Here is a 24,359-nt window from a genome sequence, read left to right as displayed (position 1 = left end):
ATTACAATAATAATAAATTTTAATTTAATTTATCACTATATTATTGACAGTAAATATTTCTTATATAACAATTAATCTAATATTAATATATAATGAATAATTAAAATAAAATTACATCAAATAAAATATTTTTTTTAAGAGAAGAAACATATTATTAAGTTTTATTATTCTAATATTTAAAAGTAATAATATCTATTTAAAGAATTTATTGATATTAATTAATATTAATATTGTATAATAAATCACATCAACTAATAAAAATAAAACTAATTAAAAATTATATGGATTTAATTAGTATACAATTTGGTAATGGAATTATGTAATGGGATTATATGGATTGATAGGATTTCATCCATCAATCCATATAATTTGGTAAAAATTATATGGATTTCATCCATGAGAGAGAAAGGATAAAAGTGGTATATTAATTATAATATATATGTAGGCTCAATGGAATAAATGATGGGATTGATAGGATTGTAATGGAATTATGTAATGGGATTACAAAGTTTGAGGTAAGTCTCACCATTTGATTACATTTCTACAATTTGGTAAACACCATCAAAATGAATCAAAATTTTCATTAAGATTCATTGATTACGATTGCGAGTAGGTAAACAGGGCCTTACTAATCTCTCCAACGTTTTGACTTATCTATTGAAATTAGATCCAATCATCATTAATGATACTGGTGATAAGTAAATTACATATTAAGCATTTATATCTACCAAATTAACATGAAGTTATTATTTTCTTATAAGAATCAAATCATCGAAATTAAATAGGTGAAGTCTAAAACCTATATTGTAACATAGTTGAAGTTCTTATTTCAATAATTTTTCTACAGCATAGGTATTTGTTTTTTACATACTCCCCACACAACCACTAAAACATAACTTAAAGTATATTTGCAACTTGATATGTACTAATCACGAAAAGAATTGGGTGGGGGCCCTAAAAAATGATTATATCCCAAGATCAAAAGATGGAGAAGTATCAAGATCAAAGCTCTTCTGTTTCTGAGGAACCATCATCTGAGGCAATTCAACTTTCTTTTCAAGGAACAGTTTTGCCTGGGCCTCGACTGCATCAAGGTCAAGACTTTCGTAAAACTCATCATCATCATTAAGCACATTTCCGTTCAAGTCAACATCGTTCATTGATTCTCTTCCTGTCACCTCAAACTCAAACAATTTCTCCAAACTAAGTTTAGGAACAGATTCTGATGCATAAAATGTCAGAATTTTTTTCCTGCTTTCCACTTCTGCCGCTCTTGAGCAGCAACCGGTTGCAGAAGTTACAACTTCGGGGCTACGGTTCATTTTGACATATTCTGAAGATTGATTGACATGTTCTTTTAGAGTTGAATGGAAAATATTCAATGTCTTGCCAGAAGAATTTTCACTTTCAGTTTCAGCTACCCGGGCCGAGAGGGGTGAAGTCAGCCTCCCGAATGGTGATTGACTCAGCAAAGAACGCCTGTTACATAAGATTAATCAACTATACTGCAGCAATTATAAAAATAGCTCCACCTAAAAATTCAATGTTATATTACAAATTTAGTGCCTAAAATTTCAAGTGTGTCTAATAGATCCCTAAATTTTAAAAAGTGCATAATAAGTCCCTAAGCTCTCAATTTTGTGTCTAATTGGTTTTTTAACTTTTAATTTTATGTCTACTTGATCTTTTGACCTATTCCACATTTAATAAATTGTGGACCTATTAGACACAAAATTCAAACATTAGATTTCTATTAGATATAATTTAATTTTATATATAATAGATTCGTCAAATTTTTAAAATGCCGAATATGTTAGCAATATATCATACACAAAATTAAAAGTTCATATACTTAGTTAATACTTAAATTTTAGGGACCACTTAGTCATATAGTACCCTAAAGTTTATGGTACTTTAGATACTTTTCAAAGTTCAAGAATCTATTATACACAACCCTCAAATTTAAATAACTAAACTTGTAATTTAACAAAATTTTCATTTTTGAAAGGTATAAAACTTCACGACATATTCCTCCATGTTTACTAAACTCTGACCAAAATTCAAGTCTCACATGATATGACATGTAGAATGATTAAAATTGTGTTAATGTAAAGCTTGAAAGAGACTGTTTATTCTATGTAATATGCAGGGGCTAAGGGAGAAGATGACTCAAAGTTATATGGGTTTTAGAAGGCCGGAAGAAATATAAGATGGATGTGTTCCTAATTCAAACATCATAATATAAGCGGGAAAAAGTTCACAAGAAACTAACCAGAAAGGCCAACTAAAGTTGTCCTAACATAGTGATTAGATAGCAAGAAGGCTATTAAACTAAAAATGAGTATACAAATTATCTGACGTACCATTCTAGCCTCCAAAGCTTCTTATTTCCACTCTCAAAAACGCCAATCACGAAATAAGACATTAACCAGGCTGAAAGTAATTTCGGCCCTCAAACTACACTAATTCAAATGGTTAAGATGTTAACCATTATCTCTTCCTCCTACAATAGTACTTGATTATTCTCATTCCAAAATTGTCGTCCTTTTCAATATTTAGTTCCCCAGCGTACTTCCTCATTCTTCCACCCTTCCCTTGCAACAGGTTATCACCCATTCTTAGCAGAATGATAAAAACAAAACATTGGAATGGTCATTAAGGTTTCTTAGACTAAGTATTCTGGTATAATTTGCCACATGGTCACATAATGAGAGAGCTCACATACTCATTAAAATTAAATAACAGAGAAAGATGGAGTTTGCTGAAACCTGTAAACTGCCATCATATCAGGTCTGCCTGTTTCATCTTGAGTACACGTGCCGCCACTAGCACTAACCCTGTCATCTATGAAACTATCAAACGAGCTCTTAATCTTGTCATCTTCTTCATCCTCAGATATGGTTGCATCCGAAGTAACCCTAAATGCCAACAAAAATTTAGGCAGAATAATATTCACGGATGTATCATTGTCTCCTCTTAACTAGTGCGCTCAAAGTAGAACTATCATATCATTATCAAAGGTATTGTTAAATTATATTTGTAAAATTATAATATACAGTTTTTTCTTTACTTGGTTACATTTAGGTTCTAATAAGTTAGGGTTTCCTTGTTCTAGTAGGCAAGGGTTTCTTTTTCCATTTTTTATTCTTCCACGTAGATTGCTATTTAATCTACCATTGTAATCAATTCTTTAATAAGACAAGTAAGAATTACTTTTCAGGTACAATTTAGCACTGGAATCTTTTACTAGTTTACTCCCTCGAGGTAATTTATGAACTTACTCAGCTTCCTCCTCAATAAATGCTCTAACATTGTCATCAAGTCTCCTTTCACCTAAATACAGCAATTGATATTGATAATTAGCAAGTAGGTCGGAATAACTTTGTTTGGAAGTATGCTCAATAAGGATTTTCCAAAAACTGAACTATAAGAGAGAAAAATACCATCACGTTTCTTTTTTTTTGTTGGTCTGGTGCTAGAAAAAGTTCCGACTATATTTGCCATTGGAGGAACCAAAGTTCCTACCATGCTTTCCATGTTCTCATTTTTCTCCACATCTCCAATCTTTCGCAACCTTTTAAATTTGCGAGGCTTCTGTATACTGCTCGACTTTTCTCCAGGAACTAAATGCCAATCTTCACTGCCACAACTGCTTGCAATAATGGCCAAGGGAGTTTGTGTTTCATCAGCCACAGGAGAAATAGAGGCACGTGATTTTATTATCACACTATCATTCTCCTTAAGTAGAGAAGGTTGAACTTCACCAGTGGAGAGAAAAACGTCATCTCCAGCACAGGAGCCCCCATTGCAATTAATTCTTTCACTTGTCCCAAGGCTTGGAGATTTTAAAAGCTGTTCACCATCCACTTGGACAGGCAAGATAAACTCTGGTATTGTAAACTCATATATCCTTTGTCTGCTTGAATTTCCTGAAAAATAAAACCCCTATTACCGTGAATTCTTGTCTTCACAAAATAATTGAAAGAACAGTTAAATATTCCCTCTTTGTCAATAAAATATATATGTATTATTTTGGAAAATAGCATTTACCACAATCATCAATGGGTGAATCTGGAACAAAACCACTTTTGACGAGATTAGTGAGACGAGGACTAAGCTGCGTCTCGATTATGCTGCATTCATCAGCTAGTGGGAATTGTGGCTCAATTTCTAAAACAACGGGCATTTCACTGGCACTATCCCCTTTATTAAACAACGTTCTGTTCGAGATAGCAGTTTGATGAATTGTCTCAATCTGATTCATTGCTTTGTCTTCCAAGACATTCACACCATCTGTTTCAGGGCTTGATAGAATTTCATCCTGTAAGAATTTTGTTTGAGAAGTTGTTGGTTTATTAACAGCTTCAGTCTGCACGGTCAAGTCCTGAGCAGTTCTTACACTGCAAGAACCTAGCTCAGAACTCAACAATATTTTACTGCCTGCAGCAACAGAGTTGGGATGCAAGAAATTTTTTGTAGAGAACACAGGGGAATGAGACATTTGGTCCTTTCCCATGGCATCGACAGATACAAAATCAGAACCAAAGTGGTCTATGTTTATAGAATGCTTCGAAAAACAGTAATCAGAAATACAATTATTTTCTGCAGGATTTGGAGGTGGTAAGACTTCAGGATGGACTAATGGTCCATCTAATTCTGCTTTTGAAGCGTTGACTTCATTAAGTGAACCTGTAAAATAATCAAACAATCATTTTTAACAAATAAATTACAATGTGCTTGTAACAAAATATTAATAGAAAACACCCCACCATAGTGAGCTTAGTTCTCATTCAACATGGCATCATCGCCACAATAATATACACATGGAGAGGAGCAAAAATGTTTCCTTTTTCACAAAAATTTTAAAACATATATTTAATAAATTCAAAATAAACAACCATGGGTTGGGCTAGTGGTCGTTGGGGCCAATATAAAAAGCAAAGAGCTTAGAGGAAAAGGGTTCAAACTAAGGTAGTCACATATCTAGAATTTAACATCCTACTACTTTCTTTAGTAGCAACCATATATAGCCCGTGAGATTAGTTAAGTTGGCATATAAGCTAGTCCAGATACTTGCATAAATTAAAAAGAACTAAAGCTCCCACTCACATTTTGCATGATTAGGGAAGACTCATCTCAAGGATCAATCATTTGATACCTTAAAATCTTTTTCATGAGAAACAACTTTATTGATAGTATGAAATCGCACAAGCGGGGAATGACCCCAATCCAAGGGAGTTACAAAAGACTTCTTGATGCATACAAGAAGGGGAGTTTTATTGAAGGAAAATGATCATCCTTTATTAATGAAAACCAGCAGCTATTTATAGAGGCTGCTGGGCTTTTAACTACACGGTAACTAAGTTACCTTCATAAAGCAAACTAATAACCTAACAACTTAACCAACTAACCGAAACTAACATTTAACTACATCAATTTCCCCGACCCTTAAAAATAACTCGTCCTTGAGTTAGGGAGTTATTGTGAAGGAATCTGGTGGGTTATAATTGTAGAGATCAGCCACGTTGAATATAGGGCTGATGTTGTAATTTGCTGGAAGCGGAAGTTTGTAAGCATTAGGTCCAAAGTGCTCGATTATTTGAATATAGGGTTTTTCCTTAGATGAATCATTACTAGGTCGCCCACTTGAAACTCCTTTGCCCTTCTTTTCTTGTCAGCTGCAGCCTTGTACTTTGTATTTGATTGTTCAATCTGGTTGCGAACCTCTTGATGTAATTCCGTAATTCGGCTGGCCATTTCTTCCGCCTCTAAGCTGAGATCGACAAAGGAAGGTAGGTTAGTCAGGTCTAAAGTTAATATGGGGAGTTTAGTATAAACTACCTCAAATGGTGACTTCCCTGTAGTTCTCTTCTTCATGTGGTTATAGGCAAATTCTGCTTAAGCTAACGAAATGTCTCATTGTTTGGGATGATCCTCGCTTATACACCGAATGAGGTTGCCTAAGGACCAGTTCGTGACCTCTGTTTGGCCATATGTTTGTGGGTGGCTCGTTCTACTAAATTTTAATGATGTATCAAATTTCTTCCACAAGGTACACCAAAAGTGGCTTAGAAATTTCACATCGCGATCAGAAACTATTGATTTAGGAATGCCATGAAGGCAAACGATGTCTTTGAAAAATAAAGTAGCTGTGGCTAGCCATTGCATCCGAGGTCTTTTTGCAGGCAACAAAATGTGTCATTTTGCTAATCCGGTCTACAACCACCATAACCGAGTCAAATTCCCGTTGTGTTCGAGGAAGACCTAAAATGAAATCCATTGAAAGGTCTTCCCAGATACTTTCGGGTATTGGTAATAGTGTATAAAGCCCGATGTTTTGTGTGTTGCCTTTATATGTTTGGCAAGTAAAACACTTAAGGACATAATTAGAAACATCTTTGCGGATTTGGGGCCAATAAAAATGAGTTGACACTATGTCAAAAGTCTTATCACGTCCCAAATGCCTCGCAAGACCACCCGTATGAGCATCGAGCAAAATAGCTTCCCTTAGAGACGTATGAGGAATACAAAGTGTATTTCCTTTAAATAGGTAGCCTTCATGTGCATATTGTGTAAGAATAGTGATAAGCAACAGTCTCATTTATTTTTCCATTGCACTTTCTCCAAGCTTTGTTGGGAGTTTCTTTTCCGGGCATTCTCTTTACAGTGGGTGTTTGATCAAGTTGTCTCAGATAACGTCATTCAACTCCTAAGTGTATTGGGTTTAAACCTTAAAGCTCGGCTTCTATGGGTAAATGGTGTCAAAGCCTTATTTTCCAAAATTTGGTTTGAGCCGAATCAACGAATATTTGAAGAGAAAAAGAAGTCTCCAGAAGAATGCTTCCACATTGCAAAGATGAAAGCTTCACATTGGTGTTCTCTAGATGCCTCGTTCTCTCATTATTCTCCTAGTATGATATGTTGTAATTGGGAGAGCTTTATATCTCCCCTCTAAGGTTGATTTTGGTTGTCTTTGGGACTCTTATATTTTTTGTTTTTTGTTTTGTCTTTATTATTCTCTTTCTTCACTCCTATGAGAATTTGTATCTTTGAACAATTTTGTTCCTTTTCATTTCTTCAATGAAAAGTTCATATCTTGTTAAAAAAAAACCTCAGTTTTTGAATGCAATGATTCTGAATGGATGTCGCATTTTCCCATGAAGGCAAAGAAAATCTTACCTTCCTGAACATTAGAATCGTGTGCAATGGTGCAGGTAATGGAAATAAAAAGAAACAGTTACTGTCCTCCAGCACTCTTACCTCTTTTGCCGCCATAACATTTTTCAATGTGGCCTGCTCCAAATAGTTCTCTAATGCATGATTTCTCCTGAATCCATACATATGGTATGATAAGTCAAACGCTAGAAAGTAATTTCTTTTAAGGGGAAAAAAGGAATTAGAAGAGAACTTGAAAGCAAACCTCAACAGAAATGGCTTCAGAATCTCTAGAAAAGTGAAGTCCTTCCAAGTGTTGCATTGTGTCAATTAGAACCATTGTTCTACTTGAATGCATTACTGCATGGGTTCTCGAGGGAAAAGTCTGGAAGTGAGGAAAGGCAATAAGTGACGGCCTCCATGTGTCTTCACATGGATGGAAATACTTGAGAAGTAATTTAGTCTCAACATCAGTTAGCTTTTTCTTAAACAATGTTGTCTGAGCAGTATGATCATCTTTCACTTTCTTTCCAGGACGGACAAATTGTTTAATTGACATCTTAACAAACTGGACTTCCGGCCTGATAGCATGGGAAATCTGAAGTGTGGAAAAGAATCGATGGTATAAGAAAAGAATACTATGTTGTGATAGGATTCTATCAGATGATCTCACCATTCTTGGGCAACCATGAAAGTTGAAGCTATTCATTCCCCCATTTTGCATGTGTCTCTTTATAGACTTGCTGTTTGTTTGCTTTCTCATGTAACCCTTCAATTCTGACCCTTCACAAGCTAAAACTAGTAATAGTAGTCAAGGAAATTATATAATTCACATAAAAAGGGAAAACAATTGAGATGAAGTTCCAATCTTTGAGACATCGACGCTTTACTTGTGTGACCATTTCAAATAGGCACCAAACACTGGCACATATTAGGCATTCATACAAGAGGGTCAGATTTTCTTTTTCCCCGGAAAAATATAGAGATAAATATAATTATAGGAGGGAAAAAATGACTACAAAAAACACCAAACTTGTTTTCTGAAACATGTAGACATATGAACTTAGTTGATTTCTTTTTCTTTTTTTTTTCTCCATTATTTTTACTTTTCTATTTTTTAAAAATTAGGTTTCTTTACTAACAAATTCTTGGTCTCTTAGTTTTTAGATTTTAAAGTTTGGCTAAAACTTCCCTAAGACACTTTTTTAAAATAAAACTCCCAACAAATAATTTGGTAGTAAATGAGCTTAAATATCAGAGACTAAAAAATCGACATTTAAATAATTGCATCCTTGTTGTATCTGTCTTAATTATTAGGAAAAATGGCATACCCTCACATCTATACATGTGTTTCTTGGGTTAAACTCTCTTCAAGGATCAAAAATTTACTTAAAGAAGGAAAGAACCAGAATGTGTGTGTGTTTGTGTGTGGTGGGGATAAGAAAAATATAACAAACAAGGAGGCACAATATCCTACTAAACTGAAGAAAGAATACGTCAGCCTAGAACAACTTCGAAATTTGACAGATGAGATTGATTGATAATTGAATATTAAAGGATATCCACTCGTCCATCATGCTTTCTTCCAGTTCTGCCCATCCGCTGAATCATTCTTATTGGTGAAATGTTTGCATCAAAACAGATGACAAGATCAACTTCCATTATATCCAAGCCTTCTTCACCAATTGATGTGGCAACAATGACATTGTACCCACCAGCACGAAATTTCTGTGCAAAAATATGTTAATTCAGTGCAAGTAACTAATAGGGTCTGGGGATAGTACTTGAAAACCCTAATTGCCTACCTCCAATACAGCCTGTTGAACTTTTTGTGATTGACCTTTGAGAGTTTTTCCTGCAATACTCTAGACTAAGTAACTTGTTCAACCATAAAAAATGTCCCAACAAATAGAAGACATCCAAGCTCAAACAAATTGCAAAAGAACAAAACTGGGGCAATAGATATATTTAAACCCAATTTGGATTGACAAGCCATAGAACAAAGGCAGCCACTTCAGGAGATGGAAGGCTCAAAACTCCAAGTTATCTATGCTTACTCTATTGGCTTTTCAACTAGAGGACTAAGCAGATCAAATTAAATAGTCCTAAGAACATTCTCTACAACATAATCATTTCGCATGCAATTATATGCAAAAAGATAGACGTCTCTGATATCGACTCCCACCTTCTATCAAAAAGAAAAAGAAAAGAAAAAATCAATTGCAACCTAACCCCGAAAGAAATGTAAAGACAATAAGATAAAGCAAAGAAGATGTTAGTTGTCACATAATAATTTAGAACCCAAGTCACTTGATCATCTGTGGGATGATATTGTGTTCTTTTTATCTTTTTGGACACTCAAATGTAAATAGTTCTGTAGCTACTCTCTCCCTATGATTTTAACCGGAGGGAGATCCCTCTTTTATCTCCTCAGTTTTTTCTTCTTTAATAAAAATGTTCCCTCTGTTTCTAACAAGTTTATATAGTTGCGAATAAAAAAAATATTTTATAAGCAAAATGAGGAGAAGTGGAACTGCAAACCTGAGCTTTGACCAATAAACTCAGTAGCTCTGACTATGTCTCCAATTTTGGCTAATGCATCCATAATGTCCCTAAGTATTATTATCACATTGAGGCAAGTTTAATAATAAATAACTAATGGGGATATGTGCACTTTCTAAATCGTCACATACTACAAAAATTGAGCTTGAAGAAAAAAAAAATTCACCTTACACTGCCTCTGAAATTTGAGAATATAATCACCCTTGAATATTGTGGATCCTTAGTTTCTGCAACGAAGTTACTTTGTCAACTAACATGTCATAGCATTCAATTACATCACAGCCATTGGCAACAAACACATCAAGAAAATTGGTTTTGTATCAAAGCTATAGATAGCAAAATAATTGAAATATAAAAGCAAAATGAAGTTCTATAATATAATGCACAACAACTTATTTTGGTGTTATGAATATGAGATGCTGACAAAAAAGAGCCAAGAAAACTAAAAAAAAATATATGAAGCTTCAGTTTTAAATCATGTCCTGAATGCCTCTTCTACAGCTTCTTGTACAACTAGTACAGTTTAAGACAAGGAGTAGGACCACTAACCACCTAACTCTATTTTATTTGATAGTCTAAAAGACTTATTAGATATGTCATATACTATTCAATAGTCTACAATTTTTCCTTTTTTTTTTGTGGGTAAGAAAATTTCATGATGATATGAAATTACAAAAGTGGGCCTACTTCAAAGGATTACATCAAGCTTTTCAAGCTGAACAAAAGAGAAGAAAAGCTATAGTTATGAAATAAGGAGATCATTTACACCAAGATATTACGAAAGACACTTTAGCTTCAAAAAACCGATCAAAAGAAAGTTCTTTTTCGTTGAAGATGTGTTGATTTCGCTCTCCAAGTGACCAAAAAAGGGCTCTAATAAAATTCATCCATAGAAGTTTCTTTTCCTTTTTAAATGGATGGCCCACAAGAGAAACTTCCAGAAAGAGAGGTAGATCGACCCGGAGGGCAGTTGACCAACCAAAATTCGAAAGAATAATACTCCAGAAACAAGTAGCATAGTCACAGGAGACAAAAAGATGTTGTTGTTTCCAAATTGGCCTCGCAAACCACACACCATTGTCTGGAGATAGACAAACAAGAGAGTGAGGGTGGGACTGTCCCTTAAGTCTGACCAAGTATAAAGACCATTGGATAGAGGAATGTCTTATAGAGCAACCTGTTCGATGAATTCATTGAAGTGATTCATGTTGTTGTCGGATTTTCTATAGGTCAATTTTTCCTTGGTCCATCTGATCAAGTTAAAATCGCCTCCCAAAAGCCAAATGTTTGAGCAAAGAAATGATAGGTCAGTCAATTCACCCAGGATAAAGGTTTTTCTTCTGTTTTGGATGGACCATAGACTCATGTAAGCCAAAAATTGAAATCCTCAGTGAGAGTGATGAGGAGGGCTAGGGAGGACACACCTTTGGTTATGTTTGGGACTTGGAAAGATAGGTCATTCCACATAATGAGAGAATCCTAGATGCTCCATAAGATTCTGGAATGGTCCATCCAATGTCTCAAGAGCTAGACAGATACTTGATGGTGAGTTGATCAATCTTTATCAGTTTTGTCTCTTGCAAGATGACTAAGGTGGGATTTCGTATTAGGATGAGATTCTTTATGAATGCTCTTTTTCCCAAGAGCCTAATCCTCTGATATTCCAAGACAACACAATCGTCTAGTTGATGTCGACCCACCTTTACTCTGATTTGTCTTTTCATTTGTTCTCTTTTGTATTATTTTTATGGTTTATTTTCACTCCCGTTGGGAGTTTGTATCTTATAACATTCTACTTTCTGTTCATTTTCCTTGAGAAGTTTGTATCTTGTTCTAAAAAGTTAGGCACCGGCCAAGATCAAATCCACATGTTAGTGTTTTCTTTCTCCTTTATTTGCAAATAACTCTTACAATAATATTTGTAAGAATTTGGGGACTTTTGTCTCCCCTTTCCAGGTTGTTTCCTTTTTCTTCATGTTTTTTCACACCAAATTGGAGTTGGTATCCTTCAACATTATGTTCCTTTACATTCATCAATGAAATTCGTTTCTTGTTAAATAAAAAGAGAACCAGAAATTACAAACCCTCTGAATTATAATCTCTCTTTCACATTGAAAAGCATGATTTCTCAAATTAATTTGATCAAGATGGCATTACTCTTGTTCTTATCAAACACAAAGACAACTCTTGAGCTTCCAGTTCTAGAAGAGCCAGAAGTTTTTAGATCACTGTAAACTTTTTTGGGATTTTCAATTAGCTGGTTTGCCATGTAGTGGTTGCTAGGGAGGAGTTCTTTTGGTCCTCTTCTGTCCTCTTTTTGTGATTATGGGTCGCTATCTGGTATCATGGTTTGTTTTCTGTTTGCTTTGGTTTGTTTCTTTTGGGGACTGCTTTTTAGCCCATTTTGTTTGGTTGGTTGTTGTTGGATCTTTCTCTTTCTCCTTTTGGAGATTTATGAGCAAATACTGTTGATAAAAAAAATTCTAAAAAAAAGGACTATGGAATATTCAAATTCTTGAAATAAATATTCAGAAAGAAAACAAGAACTATCTCAGGCGTCAAGACTTGAACAGAAATGTTGTTATTACTAAATTACTAATAAAGATGACATGTCATTCAACTACTACTGGCACCTACTAAAATGGTCGACCAATACTTCCATCATTTTGGACAATTTGGGACTTGGTGCACCATGGGACAAGCTCTTCTCCATTATGAGTCTTACTTTGCAGATATGATCATTTTTGCTCATAAATCTTGCAAAAGACCTGCAATATGTAGAGACCCATTCAATGTGGTAGCTAAAAACTTCAAGTGAATAAAAGAACTTGTAACATGATCAGTCTCCAATAACTTCAGCACAAATACTGTTGATAATCAACCTCCAAGAATCCCTTCAGCTAAATAGATAAATAATCCTAACAGAAAATAACAAGAAAAATAGCATTAATCTCGAACTCATGCAAGCACATTTTTAACTCATTGATCTCAAATGAACTTTTCCTTGATGAGGAAGTATCTTAGATATGAATAGGTTTGAAGCTGCAACCCAAAACTATTTTTATATATTTTCTGATGTTCGATTACTTAAAAAATGCTAACTCATCCATAACCCTCTAACTAGACTGCCTTTGTGGAAGAAAGACAAATGTCTGGTTTAACCTTAGTGACTAATGAGGTAATTGATGAGTGGAGGCATTTTGACATAATTCCAAGTTTACAATGCAGTACCAAACTGTGGACAGAATCGGAAGAATGAAAGAATTATGTCAAAATGCCTCCAATCATCATTGTTCTACTCAAGGTCTCGAAAAAGCTTGACATATAAAGTCAATGGCCTATTAAACACAATCCTGACGACTAAACTTGTAATTTAACCCTAGATTTTTTAAATAGGAAAGAATATGTGAAAGATGATAATGAAAAAGTAGCCCTATTCAATCAGTTACCAATGTATCATTCTTAATAACATGATCATGCAAAGAAGGTGCAGAAACAAAGCTGTAACCACTTATTTTCCAGTCGAAAAATCCCAGCAGAAAGAAGGTAAAAAGAATATACCCTTGATGCAGTTTCTCTTCCAGCATCTCTGATGCTGGCCTTATTCCATGGCTTGAAAGTAACTTACGTATATGATATAGTGTAATGAGTACTCCAAAGAAACCCTCCACGTCTTGACATTTAATGTGTGGATGGGCTGGTGGAGGTGCTTGACGAAATTTGTCCCTCGAGTTCAGTAAATCACATGGGCTCAACTGGCAACAAAGAGTAGAGGAACATGGATAATAATTAAGAACTTCATGTCCCCCCCCCCCCCCCCCCAAAAAAGAAGAAGAAAAAACAAAACAGAATGGATAAAGAACTTCATGTCAAATTATTTTTAAACAAAACTATAATAACTTTAGAACTCAAGGACACAGTAGTACAACCTATAGAACAGATCATGTTCAAGGTTGTAAAACAAAGCGATAACTATAAACATTGCAATTTTTTTTCCTAACGCGACCAGCTTTCGTTAACATATATGAAAAAACAAACGGAAGACAGAAAAAGCATAATTGGGCCAACACTGAGACAACAAAAAAATAGGAATAAATCAATAAAACATTTGCAAATAGATGCTTCAGTAAAAATAATAATAATAATAACAGATAGTTATAAAATGACAAAAAGTCTGAACACAAAGAGAAGCATTAAAGCAAGTCGTCTCCCTTACATCCACTATCGAATCTTCAATGCCAAAAAAGATCCTCCTATTTCTTTACAACCAAATAGCCCACAAAATCATAAAGCATGCTTGACATAACAAATGCCCTCTCATGAGGAGGATGAATGTTAAAATTTCTCTAGCATTTTGAGACAATGGAAAGTTGGAGACAAGGAAATTCCGAACATTTGCAATGGGGGAAAATAAGGAGAAGAGAGAGACAAGGGTGGGCGTGATGGTGGAGGGCAGCAAAGGTGAGGCGCAGTGTAGATAAAAGGGGTGGGAAAAAGAAAGAGATTTTTTTAATTTTTTTTGCCGTTTCACCCCCAAAAATATTATAAAAATAAATACTTTGGCCACATTAGTATAAAAATAGTGTAAAACACTAGTAAAAGGATTCTTTTAAGAGTTTATGTCACTCTTTTGACCAATCCATTATCAAACTAATCTCTCTATGCATAGTAGGTGCCACCGGAGCATATAAAGGCTAGATAAAGGATGAAACTTCTCTCTCAACCTCTCTATCCCCTGCAATAAACTTCTTCCTCAATCCCCCCCCCCCCTCCACCCCACCCAAAAAAACAAATTATTATTAAGAATAAATAAAATAGAAGCTCAGTATTTTTAATACTTAAAATTTACAATGTCAATATTTTCTCAAAAGGGTATGGTTCTCTATTCTGTAATGTGAACCAAAGGATTTTTTTAAATCAAAAACCAAGCATTTAATTAAGAAAAATAAAATAATACAAAAATGACAGGCAGGGGCCAGCAAAAAAAAAAGTGCAACAAGAGTTTTGTACCATACCGTTCTGTAATCTCTATTCTGGAGCATTCCCATTGAACAAAGCTTAGCCACAAATGGACGTATAACTTCCAAGAGCTTATTATTTATCTCAACAGCATCTTCTCCCATTGCAACCTACAAATTTAAGCCTACTATTCAAATCTACTAACAAGAGGATAACATCACTCACTTAAAGAAATGGTTTTATGCATACTTGCATCAACTCTATTTTCCTGTCATGAACATATGGACTGACATCATGATCACTTTCATCGCGATATTCAAGGGTTGAAATATGTAAGTTGTCAATGATTTGCTGAATAGCCTGCTGCTTTGCTGAGTAAATGCAACTAAAGGTTTAGAATATATAGAACAGCCTGGATTTTTCAATAGATATAATCTGGAAACTTACATCCTGGTGTGGCAGTTAAGGCTAGTATTCTTAGTGGCACAGGTACCATCATTAACTGCATATTTAAGATTATACTGATAACTGCATCCAATTACAAGCTAAAGTAATAAACTCAAAGTGAGAGAACCAACAGAAGTGGCAAATCAGTAGAAACTGAACAACAGACCTCACGAACTGCAACACAGTAAGAATAATTTCCAAGTGCTCGATGGGCTTCATCAATCACTAGGCAAACTAAGTATTTCACTAAACATGTGCCTGCAAAATTGTTATTTGATCATTTAATTTACATAATCAGCAATCAGCATTCTACACAAGTCATAGAAGATCACTGAGTGCATGTTCTCTTTTCTTGCATACATCAGAACAAAATAAAATGGGAAGTAAACTTATATATTTTTTTGATAACCGGTGGAGGCGAAAGCTTTGCTCCCCTGCCTCTAGGGGCACCCACGCTTGCCCCAAAGCCAAGAACCGGGAGACATCTAGAGTTTTTTATACTAAGCTCGCCAAAAGGTTCGAACTTGAGACCTCTGAAGTAAACTTATATTATTAAAATAATTAAATGGATAATACCTAATTTGGAATTTTATATTAATGAAAATGTCTAGCACCAATGGCAAGCACACTCAGAGTAACAGCAGGTATTTTTCCCTTATCGACAGATTTCTCCTCTCCACAGAATGCATCAATAGATTTGGTGTGCCCCTGGCAAAGCGGATGGACAGAACTACCTCTCACCACTTTCCCATCTTGCTGGATTTTGGCCAAAATAATTGTGGTTAGCCCAGCAATCTTTCACGCCGTTCTTAGAAAACTGGTGGAACAATAACCCTACCCTTGGTTGGCCCAGACATGGACTGATGATGAAGCTCAAGTCTCTTTAACGTGCACGGAAGGTTTGGAACACAGAGCAGTTTGGCTGCTTGCACTCTGAGAAAGAAGGCCTTTTAAAGCTGTTGAACTCTTTTGATGAGCTGGAAGGAGTTAGACAGCTCACAGTAGAGCAGATTTTGGAAAGAAACAAGGTCAAGGAAGATTTCCTTTTGGTGGCTGCAAAGGAAGAGATATTTTGGCGACAAAAATGCAAACAGACCTGGCTGAGGGAGGGAGGCAAAAACACTAAATTCTTCCACAGATTCCTTGCAAACAAGAGAAGAAAAAGTACCATTACAGAGATCCTATCTAGGGATGGCAGAAGCTTAACAATGATCAAAGACATTGAGGACGAGTTCATTGACTTCTACACAAAGCTCTACTCCAGAAAAGATGGTCAACGCTTTTGCCCCAACAATCTGGATTGGGACCCGATCACGCTGGAAAATAGCCAAATGCTGGAGCTGCCTTTCACAGAGGGAGAAATTCTACCGGCTATTAATTGTCTCAGAACCGATAAAGCCCCTGGTCAGGATGGTTACACGGTAGAGTTCTTTGAAAAATCGTGGAACATCATCAAAACAGACATCTTGGCGATGTTCCAAGATTTTTTTAACGGCGGGATTATCAACAAAGCCCTCAACAAGACTTACATATACCTCATCCCCAAAAGACCTGGGGCAAAGACTGTCCATGATTTCAAACCCATCAGCCTCATCCCATGTGCCTACAAAATCATTGCTCGTGTTCTTTCAGAGAAGCTCAAAAAGGTGCTCCCACATACTATCACTGACTTTCAATCAGCTTTTGTGGAAGGAAGACAGATTCTTGACTCTTCACTGATTGCCAACGAAGTTATTGATGAATGGCGAGCTAGAAACTTCCAAAGAGCAGTGATTCAACTAGATCTTGAGAAGGCTTTCGATATGGTTGACTGGGATTTCCTTGATACAGTGATGCTGCACAAGGGCTTTGGTTTAAAATGGAGAAGATGGATCAGAGCATGTATCTCCACAACAAGCTTCTCCATTATTCTTAAGAATGAATAAACCACCACTCAACCCAAAAGCTTAAGCTAATGGGTTGGGTAAATTTAATTCATTTATATGGATTCTAACACTCCCCCTCACTTATGGGCTTGGAAAACAACATCAAGACCCAACAAGTGGAAATCATAATAAATGGGGAGGAAACGACAATGCAGGGGTTCAAACATAGGACCTCCCGCTCTGATACCATCTTAAGAATAAATAAACCACCACTCAACCCAAAAGCTTAAGCTAATGGGTTGGGTAAATTTAATTCATTTATATGGATTCTAACAATTATCATAAATGGTAAACCTAGAGGCAAGATCACAGCGAGCAGGGGTCTCAGACAAGGAGACCCCTTTCCCCTTCCTCTTCATCTTACGCCAATGCCACATAAAATGAGGCTTCCGCCTCTAAAGATAGAGGTGTAAGCCTCTTTGCTTACGCCTCTGAGGCTTAAAAGGCGTAAGCCTTAAAGCTCTAATGGGGGAATTATACAAAAAAACTTCATGCGGTGGCTTTTGGCAATATTTGACTCATTTATTGCTTAACTTTCTTTTCCTTTGTGCTACTAGCTTGTTTTACGATGGTGGAAAGCAACCAATTTTTTTTTTTTGTCTGTTTTGTTTTCTCTTTCTTTTATGTGATACAACTGCCAGCCCACCTTATTTCTACTGTTATATGGATTACAAAATTTTCAACAATTATTACATCAAAATATTTTACAAGTTTTTAAACTTTGGTTAAGTAATGTTTTCCGTTCTAACTTCTAATAAAAGTTTTCTAATTTTTCTTTTCTCCATGTTTTTCCTTTTTGTTTTTTAATATTCTCAGGATTCCTTTTTATTTTACAAATTTTTTAGAATTAATTTTTAGTTCTAAATGATGTATTTCATACTTCTATATGAACACTATCATATTAATAATACAAGATTTTACATTTCTATCATTTTTTTACTTTTTTCCTATTTAAAATGAGGCTTACGCCTCGCCTCTTCATGAGAAAAAGCCTCAAACCCGCCTTACGATTTTTAAAACATTGATCTTAATAACTGATGTCCTCAGTCGCATGCTCATCCACGGGGAAAATAGAGGTCAGATCACCGACTACTCCTCTAGATGCGCATTGGTTAAGATTAATCACCTTCTTTTTGCAGATGACACACCCCTCTTCACTAGCAAGGAGCCTACAAAGATCAAAAACCTCCGCAGATTCATCAAATCGTTTGAGCTTGGCTCCGGTCTCAACATCAACTACAACAAGTCGGGTGTGCAGGGCATATCTATTGATCCACACATTTCAGCCCTCGTTGCCAATGTTTGTGGATGCAAGGTAGGCAATTGGCCTTGCACTTATTTGGGACTCCCTTTAAACAGGAATCCTAGGAAATAGTCCTTTTGGCGTCCTATTATTGAAAAGCTACAGATTCGGCTTGGCAAATGGAGCAACCTATTTATTTCTAAAGGGGGGAGACTTACCATACTCCAATCGGTTCTATCCAACCAACCCATTTACTACCTATCCCTATTTAAGTTGTCAAGCAAAGCGGCTAGCATGATCGAGAAAATCCTTCGGAATTTCTTATGGGAAGGGCCAAATACAAGTGGCAACCCTCACCTAATTAACTGGAACAAGGTACAGCTCCCCCTTACAGAAGGAGGCCTTGGAGTCGGCAACATAGAGCACAAAAACCAAGCTCTACTGTCCAAGTGGGTCTGGCGTTTCCTTAACGAGAAACATCTTTGGAGGAGGCTCATTTTGGCTAAATAAATGGGATCTTCACCTGCTACTTGCCCTGAACCTGGTTCCTCTCAGTTAAAAGGTCCATGGACTACCATCCTACAGCTATCCGACTTAATCAAGGAATTTGCTAGGTGCAGAGTGGGGGAACAAAGTCACTGTAGCTTCTGGAATGATAGATGGACCCACCAAGGAACGTTGCCAACCAATTCCCAAGGCTTTACACTTTAGCAACATCTAAAGAGGCCACTATATCCGACCTCTGGTCCAAGCCCACCACCTCATGGGGCATTCACCTCTATTTTCAAACAACTAACAACAGACCAAAACCACACCGCCTCTACTCTCTTCCCCAGTTTATGGCAAGGCAAATGCCCCAAAAAGATCAAGTTTTTCTGCTGGGAGCTCAGTCATGGAGCCCTAATACGCATGACAGGATCCAGAAAAAGCTCCCCCACTTATCCATCTCGCCAAACTGTTGCCATCTTTGCTACGAGGCCTCGAAGACACAGGGACACTTCTTTATCTACTGCGATTTAGGGTTTAGAGACAGCTCTACACATACAGCCTTCCATCCTCCTTAATTGCATTGTGGTCGGTCACCCATTCAAGAAGAAGAAAGCTATCCTCTGGACTCAATTTATTTGTGCCTTTCTTTGGAGTTTATGGTTGGAAAGAAACAATAGGATCTTTAATGACAAATCCCTCTCTTTTGAAGCTTTTGTTGATAGAGTTACGGTTTTAGCTCTAGGATGGTGCAAAAGTTTCTATCCTCCCTATAATAGCTACTCTCTAAACGACCTTTTTGCTAACTGGAAGGCGTTTTTGTAAATGCCCTTGGGGCCCTTTTGTATATTTCATACCATCAATGAAATATTTGTTTCATATCAAAAAACAATGTCTAGCACCAGTGCAAGGAGCTATATTTTTATTTTTGATATCCATTTTTCCAAGTTACCTAGTGCGCATCTAACTATTCACCCAGAACAACTGTCTAACCCTATTACATTTGATTGTCAAGGAAACTTGTATGATATTAAATCCTACGCAGGTGGTCACCATTGTTTAAACTCATTCCCTCTAAACCCTTAACTATTTATGTTGACCCTTATTTTACCACTTGATCAAACTTGCAAGCAACTATATGATAACAAACATGGAATACAATGCAAAAATAAAACTTTGGGAAAATAATGGGCATAATCTCATTAAATATTTTTAATCAGAGATAAACTACTTTTGCCTCGAACATCTCGATATTACATTCAGGCACAACTTTAACTAAAGATAGGCTTATAAGACCGGGCATGAAACAGAAAATGTCCTACATAAGTTTCCCTTTGCACTGAAAATAAGAGTAATTATACATAATTGCAATTTTTTTCTGTTTCTGAACAATATACGAAAATTTTCATTAATGAATGAAATAAACAAAGAGTAGAAAGAAAATTATACATAATTGCAATTCCCAAGTCTAGTCAGTCAGAATTCACAATACAAGAGGGCTAAGGATTAAAAGGATTAAAAGAATCACCAGATTGAATATCCTTCTCTAGAACTTGTGGTGTAACAAAGAAAACTCTTTTACTTTTCCAAAAACATGCTCTTTTTGTAGGATTTATCAGACCTGTCATGTCAATTGTCCATTCCTGCAATAAGTTTGATTAGAAAGTCTCTGAATATATGTTAACTGTTTCAATTCACAGAACAGCGGAGTCCAAAGAAAGACCAATGATCCATCAAACCACTTCATTGAAAAACCAGTTTACCGTCGTACTTGTGGTATTCCCACAATATTATGGCATGCTTCTATCTGTTGCAAGACCAGTGGTCGGGAAGGAGCAGTAAATACTATTTTTCCTGCAACCAATAACTAGGAAAAGATGTCAACGTCCTTCAAGACCAAAGATGTATTGAACAAATTCAATAAAGCATCTTCATGCTAACAACAGAGGGAATATAACTTCATGCACATGCATTATCTTGTATAACTTTGTTTTTAGGTCTAATTGAGGTTGGGCAAATGGAGAAACTGTATTTTTCTATTTTATTCTTCTTTTCTTTGTTTTTCTGTTTTTTCTTTTTTTTTTTTTCTTTCTTTTGAGGGGGCATAAGTGAAAAGTTAAAAGGTTATTAAGAATATGTATGAAATCTATCAATTTAGACCCTATTATATGACCATTTTGTTTTTTATTTTCTGTTTTTAAAGTTAAGCTTCCAAACACTACTTTACCTGCGTGTTTCTTTGAGACAATACAACGCTGACATTCAATAAGATGGTAAAAAGGTACTCTTACCCTCTGGAAACCATCTGAAGTAGTTATACATTACAACTGCAGCAATGAGAGTCTTTCCAAGTCCTGTGGGCAAAGCCACCAACGTATTTGAAAATAGTGCTGTCTTGGTAATAGCTAGCTGATAATCCCGAAGAGGAACATTAACTACAGAATTTAACTGACACAATATCAGATTAAAATTATATCGACACTTCTAAGAATATAAATAATCCTGCGAGCAATAAATGCCGCAAAATACTGTATCATGCAAATAAATCTCCCTATTTACTAACTTCGTGAAACCTATAGCCATTCACCTACAGAGCAGTGAACTATAAAATTCGAGGAATATGATGACGTAGGAAACAAATTTAGTGTTGATTCAAACGAAAAGCTTCCAAAAACCGCATGGTTTGAGGAAGTGAGTTCACTGGTTGCAATACCCTAATAATATCCCTAATTACCCCAAGGGCCATTCCTATCGTATTCCAAAATAGAAGTCCAACTCTTGCAGTAGAACACATGACACCTGAAGAAGCTTGCAGTTGATCTAAACAATCAGTTCACATTTTTTAGTTTTTGGTTGTATTTCACGTGTTCATATTTCTGGTAGTGAGAGAACTAAATTCAATGAAAAGATTGTGATATGTGTCTTACTTGGTATTGGTGAGGAGTCCGAGGTATACAAATTATATGATCCACTTATGCAGAGGATCATGGATCAAAGTCAGGTAGTGACCAAAGAACGCCAGTTTGGCTTAGAGACTATGGAAGTGGAGAAAATCTTTAAAGGAAGAAAATACTGCTGCATGTCTAGCTATATTTTCAGGTAGTGACCCAATCTCATTTCAAGATATTTTGAAATGTTAAAATGGAGAAACGCAACGAATGCCATGATAAAGGCCATGGAAAGAAATGATATGCGGGAACTAACAGATTTACCTGCTGAATGACAAAAACTTGGAGTTAAATGGATCTACAAAACTAAACTATCGTGGAAAAGCATAAAGATGTAACACTAGGTTAATAGGGGTCAAGAAGTTGCCACGTAAAAAGAGTCGGGGGCATAAGCTAGCCTAGACACGCATATAATATATATATCAAATAATATACTCGAGAAGATGGTGCGGATTACACTGAATTTTATGCACTTGTAGCTCAACTGAATAAATTTCAAATGGAGATCTTTCTTGCAGCTCTAGAGGAATGGAAAGTTTTTCAACTAAGTGTAATATCGGCATACTTGGATGATGAACCAAGTGATTAAGTTTTTGTAGAGCAGTGAACAAAAAGGAAAGGAACATGAAGTTTAGAAATTGAAACACATCCAACTTGGTATGGCCGTGTCAAGTCTTACTTCATGAGAGTATTATTTGACATACGTTCATCAGAATTGGAAAACAATGTAGATTCTGAGGGGTGTCTTAACATTAGTGAGCTTATACTTAATGGAAAGTGATGAGCTTATGTTCGCTGAATTTAAGAAATCCATGATGCTTGAATTTGACATGCTGGGAAACTGGGATATATTCTTAGCATTGAAGCAATGCAAAAAGCAAGTGGAATTTTAATCTGTCCGAAAAGAAAAAAAATACACAGCAGCAGGTGCTGGAGAGGTTTAAGATGAGCTAGTTCAAAATCCTATGGTTCCTGACTTCAAGCTCATGGAGATACAAATGGAGTGAAAATAGATAGTATTTTCCATAAGCAAACGGTCTGAAGTCTTGCGTGCTCGCTTCACTGACTCCATAATTGAATTCTTCGACGAAAATCCCATAAAAAAGGGGGGAAGAGAGAAACCGAAAGCAGTTTGGAGTTTAGACGACCTGGATATATCCAAGTCTTAGCTGCCTCCTCGTCGATGTCAATAAGACTATCCAACTCTTCGACAATTCCGCGATCTTGAACCGGTTCTTCGACGTCCAGGGTTTTATTTCGAAGCTTGGTGTTGGGATTTACCATAAATCTGTGAAGTGTAGGCTGCCGAGAAGCTCCGCGTTTTTTATTCTCCTCGAGAAATGGAAAAGACGCTGGATTATCTGCAGAGGCGTCGGAGGACGCTACGAGGGAAGGATGAAGTGAGCGTGACGAAGTAGAGGGAATTCCAGATAGGCAGGCGACGTCAATTTCCTTGACAGCTGCTTCCCAGTCGAAATCCTAAAAAAAAAAAAAGGAGAGAGAGAGATGAATCAAAGGACTTAGAACTACATTGGGCGACCAGAAGAAGGAGAACGGGGTTTACGTCGTCGTCGTTGTCGACGATGATTTCCCGATGAATTGCGGACGCCATTGGACACATATTGATAAACTCCATTGCCATACAATGGAGGAAAGTAAATAACCAAGGAGTGCGCGGAGCCGCGATGGTTCGAAGTCATGGCGGCAAAACTTAAAGTGAAAATTTTCACACCCTTTTATGCTATGTTATTATCAAAATTGCCCATAAAACATTCATATTTTCACATTTATTTTTTAACCATCCTAAAATTTATTTGGTTACAAAAAAATGTATCCCTCAATTTTTATTGCAAAATTTAAATCGTTTTTTAAAATGCAAAAAATATATAGTTACGAGGCTGAATCTTCGTGGCATTAATAAGATGGCTTAACTTAATTATGTTAATGTTGGCATACAATTTAAATCACTGTAGAAAATAACACAACCACATAATTTAAATGGTAGATTTGCTAATATTTGAAATGGTGATTCTCCACCTACTACTTTCTCTTTGGACTTACACCCTTTTTACTAGTGGCTTCGTTAAATTTTACATGCCTATCTTGAAATGAAAGATAGCATGACCACAAATATTTAATTTTATATGCTATTGTGCATTCAGGTATATGTTTGAAAAATACTTGAGTGTTTATTAGTTGTACAAAATATATTTTTTGTTCCTGAAGTTTGAGGTAGGTGTCTATTTAATCTTTGAAGTTTTAAAATGAATATTTTTGCTACATGAAGTTTGAGGTATGTGTCAACTTAGTCCCTTAAGTTTTAAAATGAACATGTTTAGTGATTGAGGTTTTGGTCTATGGAGTTTTAAAATACACACTTTTAGTCAATGAAATTAGATAAATAGTTCTAAATAGTCCTTTAATTTTTTTTCTTACTTTTAATTAGCTAATGTTAAAATGACGTGAAAAATTGTAATTAAATTGTTTATTATAGTTACTAATGTGACAAATTATATTCATTAAATAATACATGTGTAATTGATTGTACTTTCTCTCTCATCTCCTCAACTCTTCCTCCCTATTTCTCATACCCTTTTCCACCTATTTGCCGACATATGTCATTTAATTAATATA

The 24,359-nt window shown here is 35.8% G+C and overlaps 1 protein-coding gene across 2 annotated transcripts; it reads right to left on the bottom strand.

The window, feature by feature from the left end:
• Window positions 1-802: 802 nt before the first annotated feature.
• On the bottom strand, window positions 803-23,420 carry FANCM (DEAD/DEAH box RNA helicase family protein). 2 transcript variants are annotated; one of them, XM_088122685.1, is made up of 23 exons: window positions 23,290-23,420; window positions 22,874-23,204; window positions 21,069-21,212; window positions 20,549-20,631; window positions 20,306-20,420; window positions 15,290-15,381; window positions 15,124-15,178; window positions 14,926-15,047; window positions 14,733-14,846; window positions 13,279-13,472; window positions 12,355-12,485; window positions 9,884-9,944; window positions 9,697-9,767; window positions 8,961-9,010; window positions 8,718-8,883; window positions 7,829-7,956; window positions 7,421-7,753; window positions 7,261-7,327; window positions 4,051-4,689; window positions 3,444-3,929; window positions 3,282-3,333; window positions 2,769-2,918; window positions 803-1,479 (listed from the first exon to the last, which is right to left on the bottom strand). In XM_088122685.1, the coding sequence occupies exons 1-23, from the start codon at window positions 23,365-23,367 to the stop codon at window positions 966-968; spliced, it is 4,176 nt and encodes a 1,391-aa protein (XP_087978811.1). In that variant the 5' UTR covers window positions 23,368-23,420; the 3' UTR covers window positions 803-965. The 2 variants fall into 2 exon arrangements, with proteins under 2 accessions (XP_087978811.1, XP_087978812.1); XM_088122686.1 differs by lacking the exons at window positions 21,069-21,212; window positions 22,874-23,204; window positions 23,290-23,420 and having other exon boundaries at window positions 20,541-21,035.
• Between the last annotated feature and the right edge of the window lie 939 nt (window positions 23,421-24,359).

This window comes from Momordica charantia, assembly GCF_013281855.1.
Source record: "Momordica charantia cultivar OHB3-1 chromosome 4 unlocalized genomic scaffold, Mcharantia_2.0 BLBB01000004.1, whole genome shotgun sequence".
Classification (NCBI taxonomy): Eukaryota; Viridiplantae; Streptophyta; class Magnoliopsida; order Cucurbitales; family Cucurbitaceae; genus Momordica; species Momordica charantia.
This window is presented reverse-complemented; position numbering and strand designations above follow the sequence as displayed.

What these genes read in the sequence shown, in the direction of transcription:
- FANCM (XM_088122685.1), bottom strand. Translation starts at nt 23,367, where the DNA reads ATGGCAATGGAGTTTATCAATATGTGTCCAATGGCGTCCGCAATTCAT. An exon ending in ACTGTGTTGCAGTTCGTGAG is followed by an intron (nt 15,179 to 15,289) that starts GTCTGTTGTTCA and finishes TTAAATATGCAG; the next exon opens with TTAATGATGGTACCTGTGCC. An exon ending in AGTATTGGTCGACCATTTTA is followed by an intron (nt 9,945 to 12,354) that starts GTAGGTGCCAGT and finishes ACTTCGTTGCAG; the next exon opens with AAACTAAGGATCCACAATAT.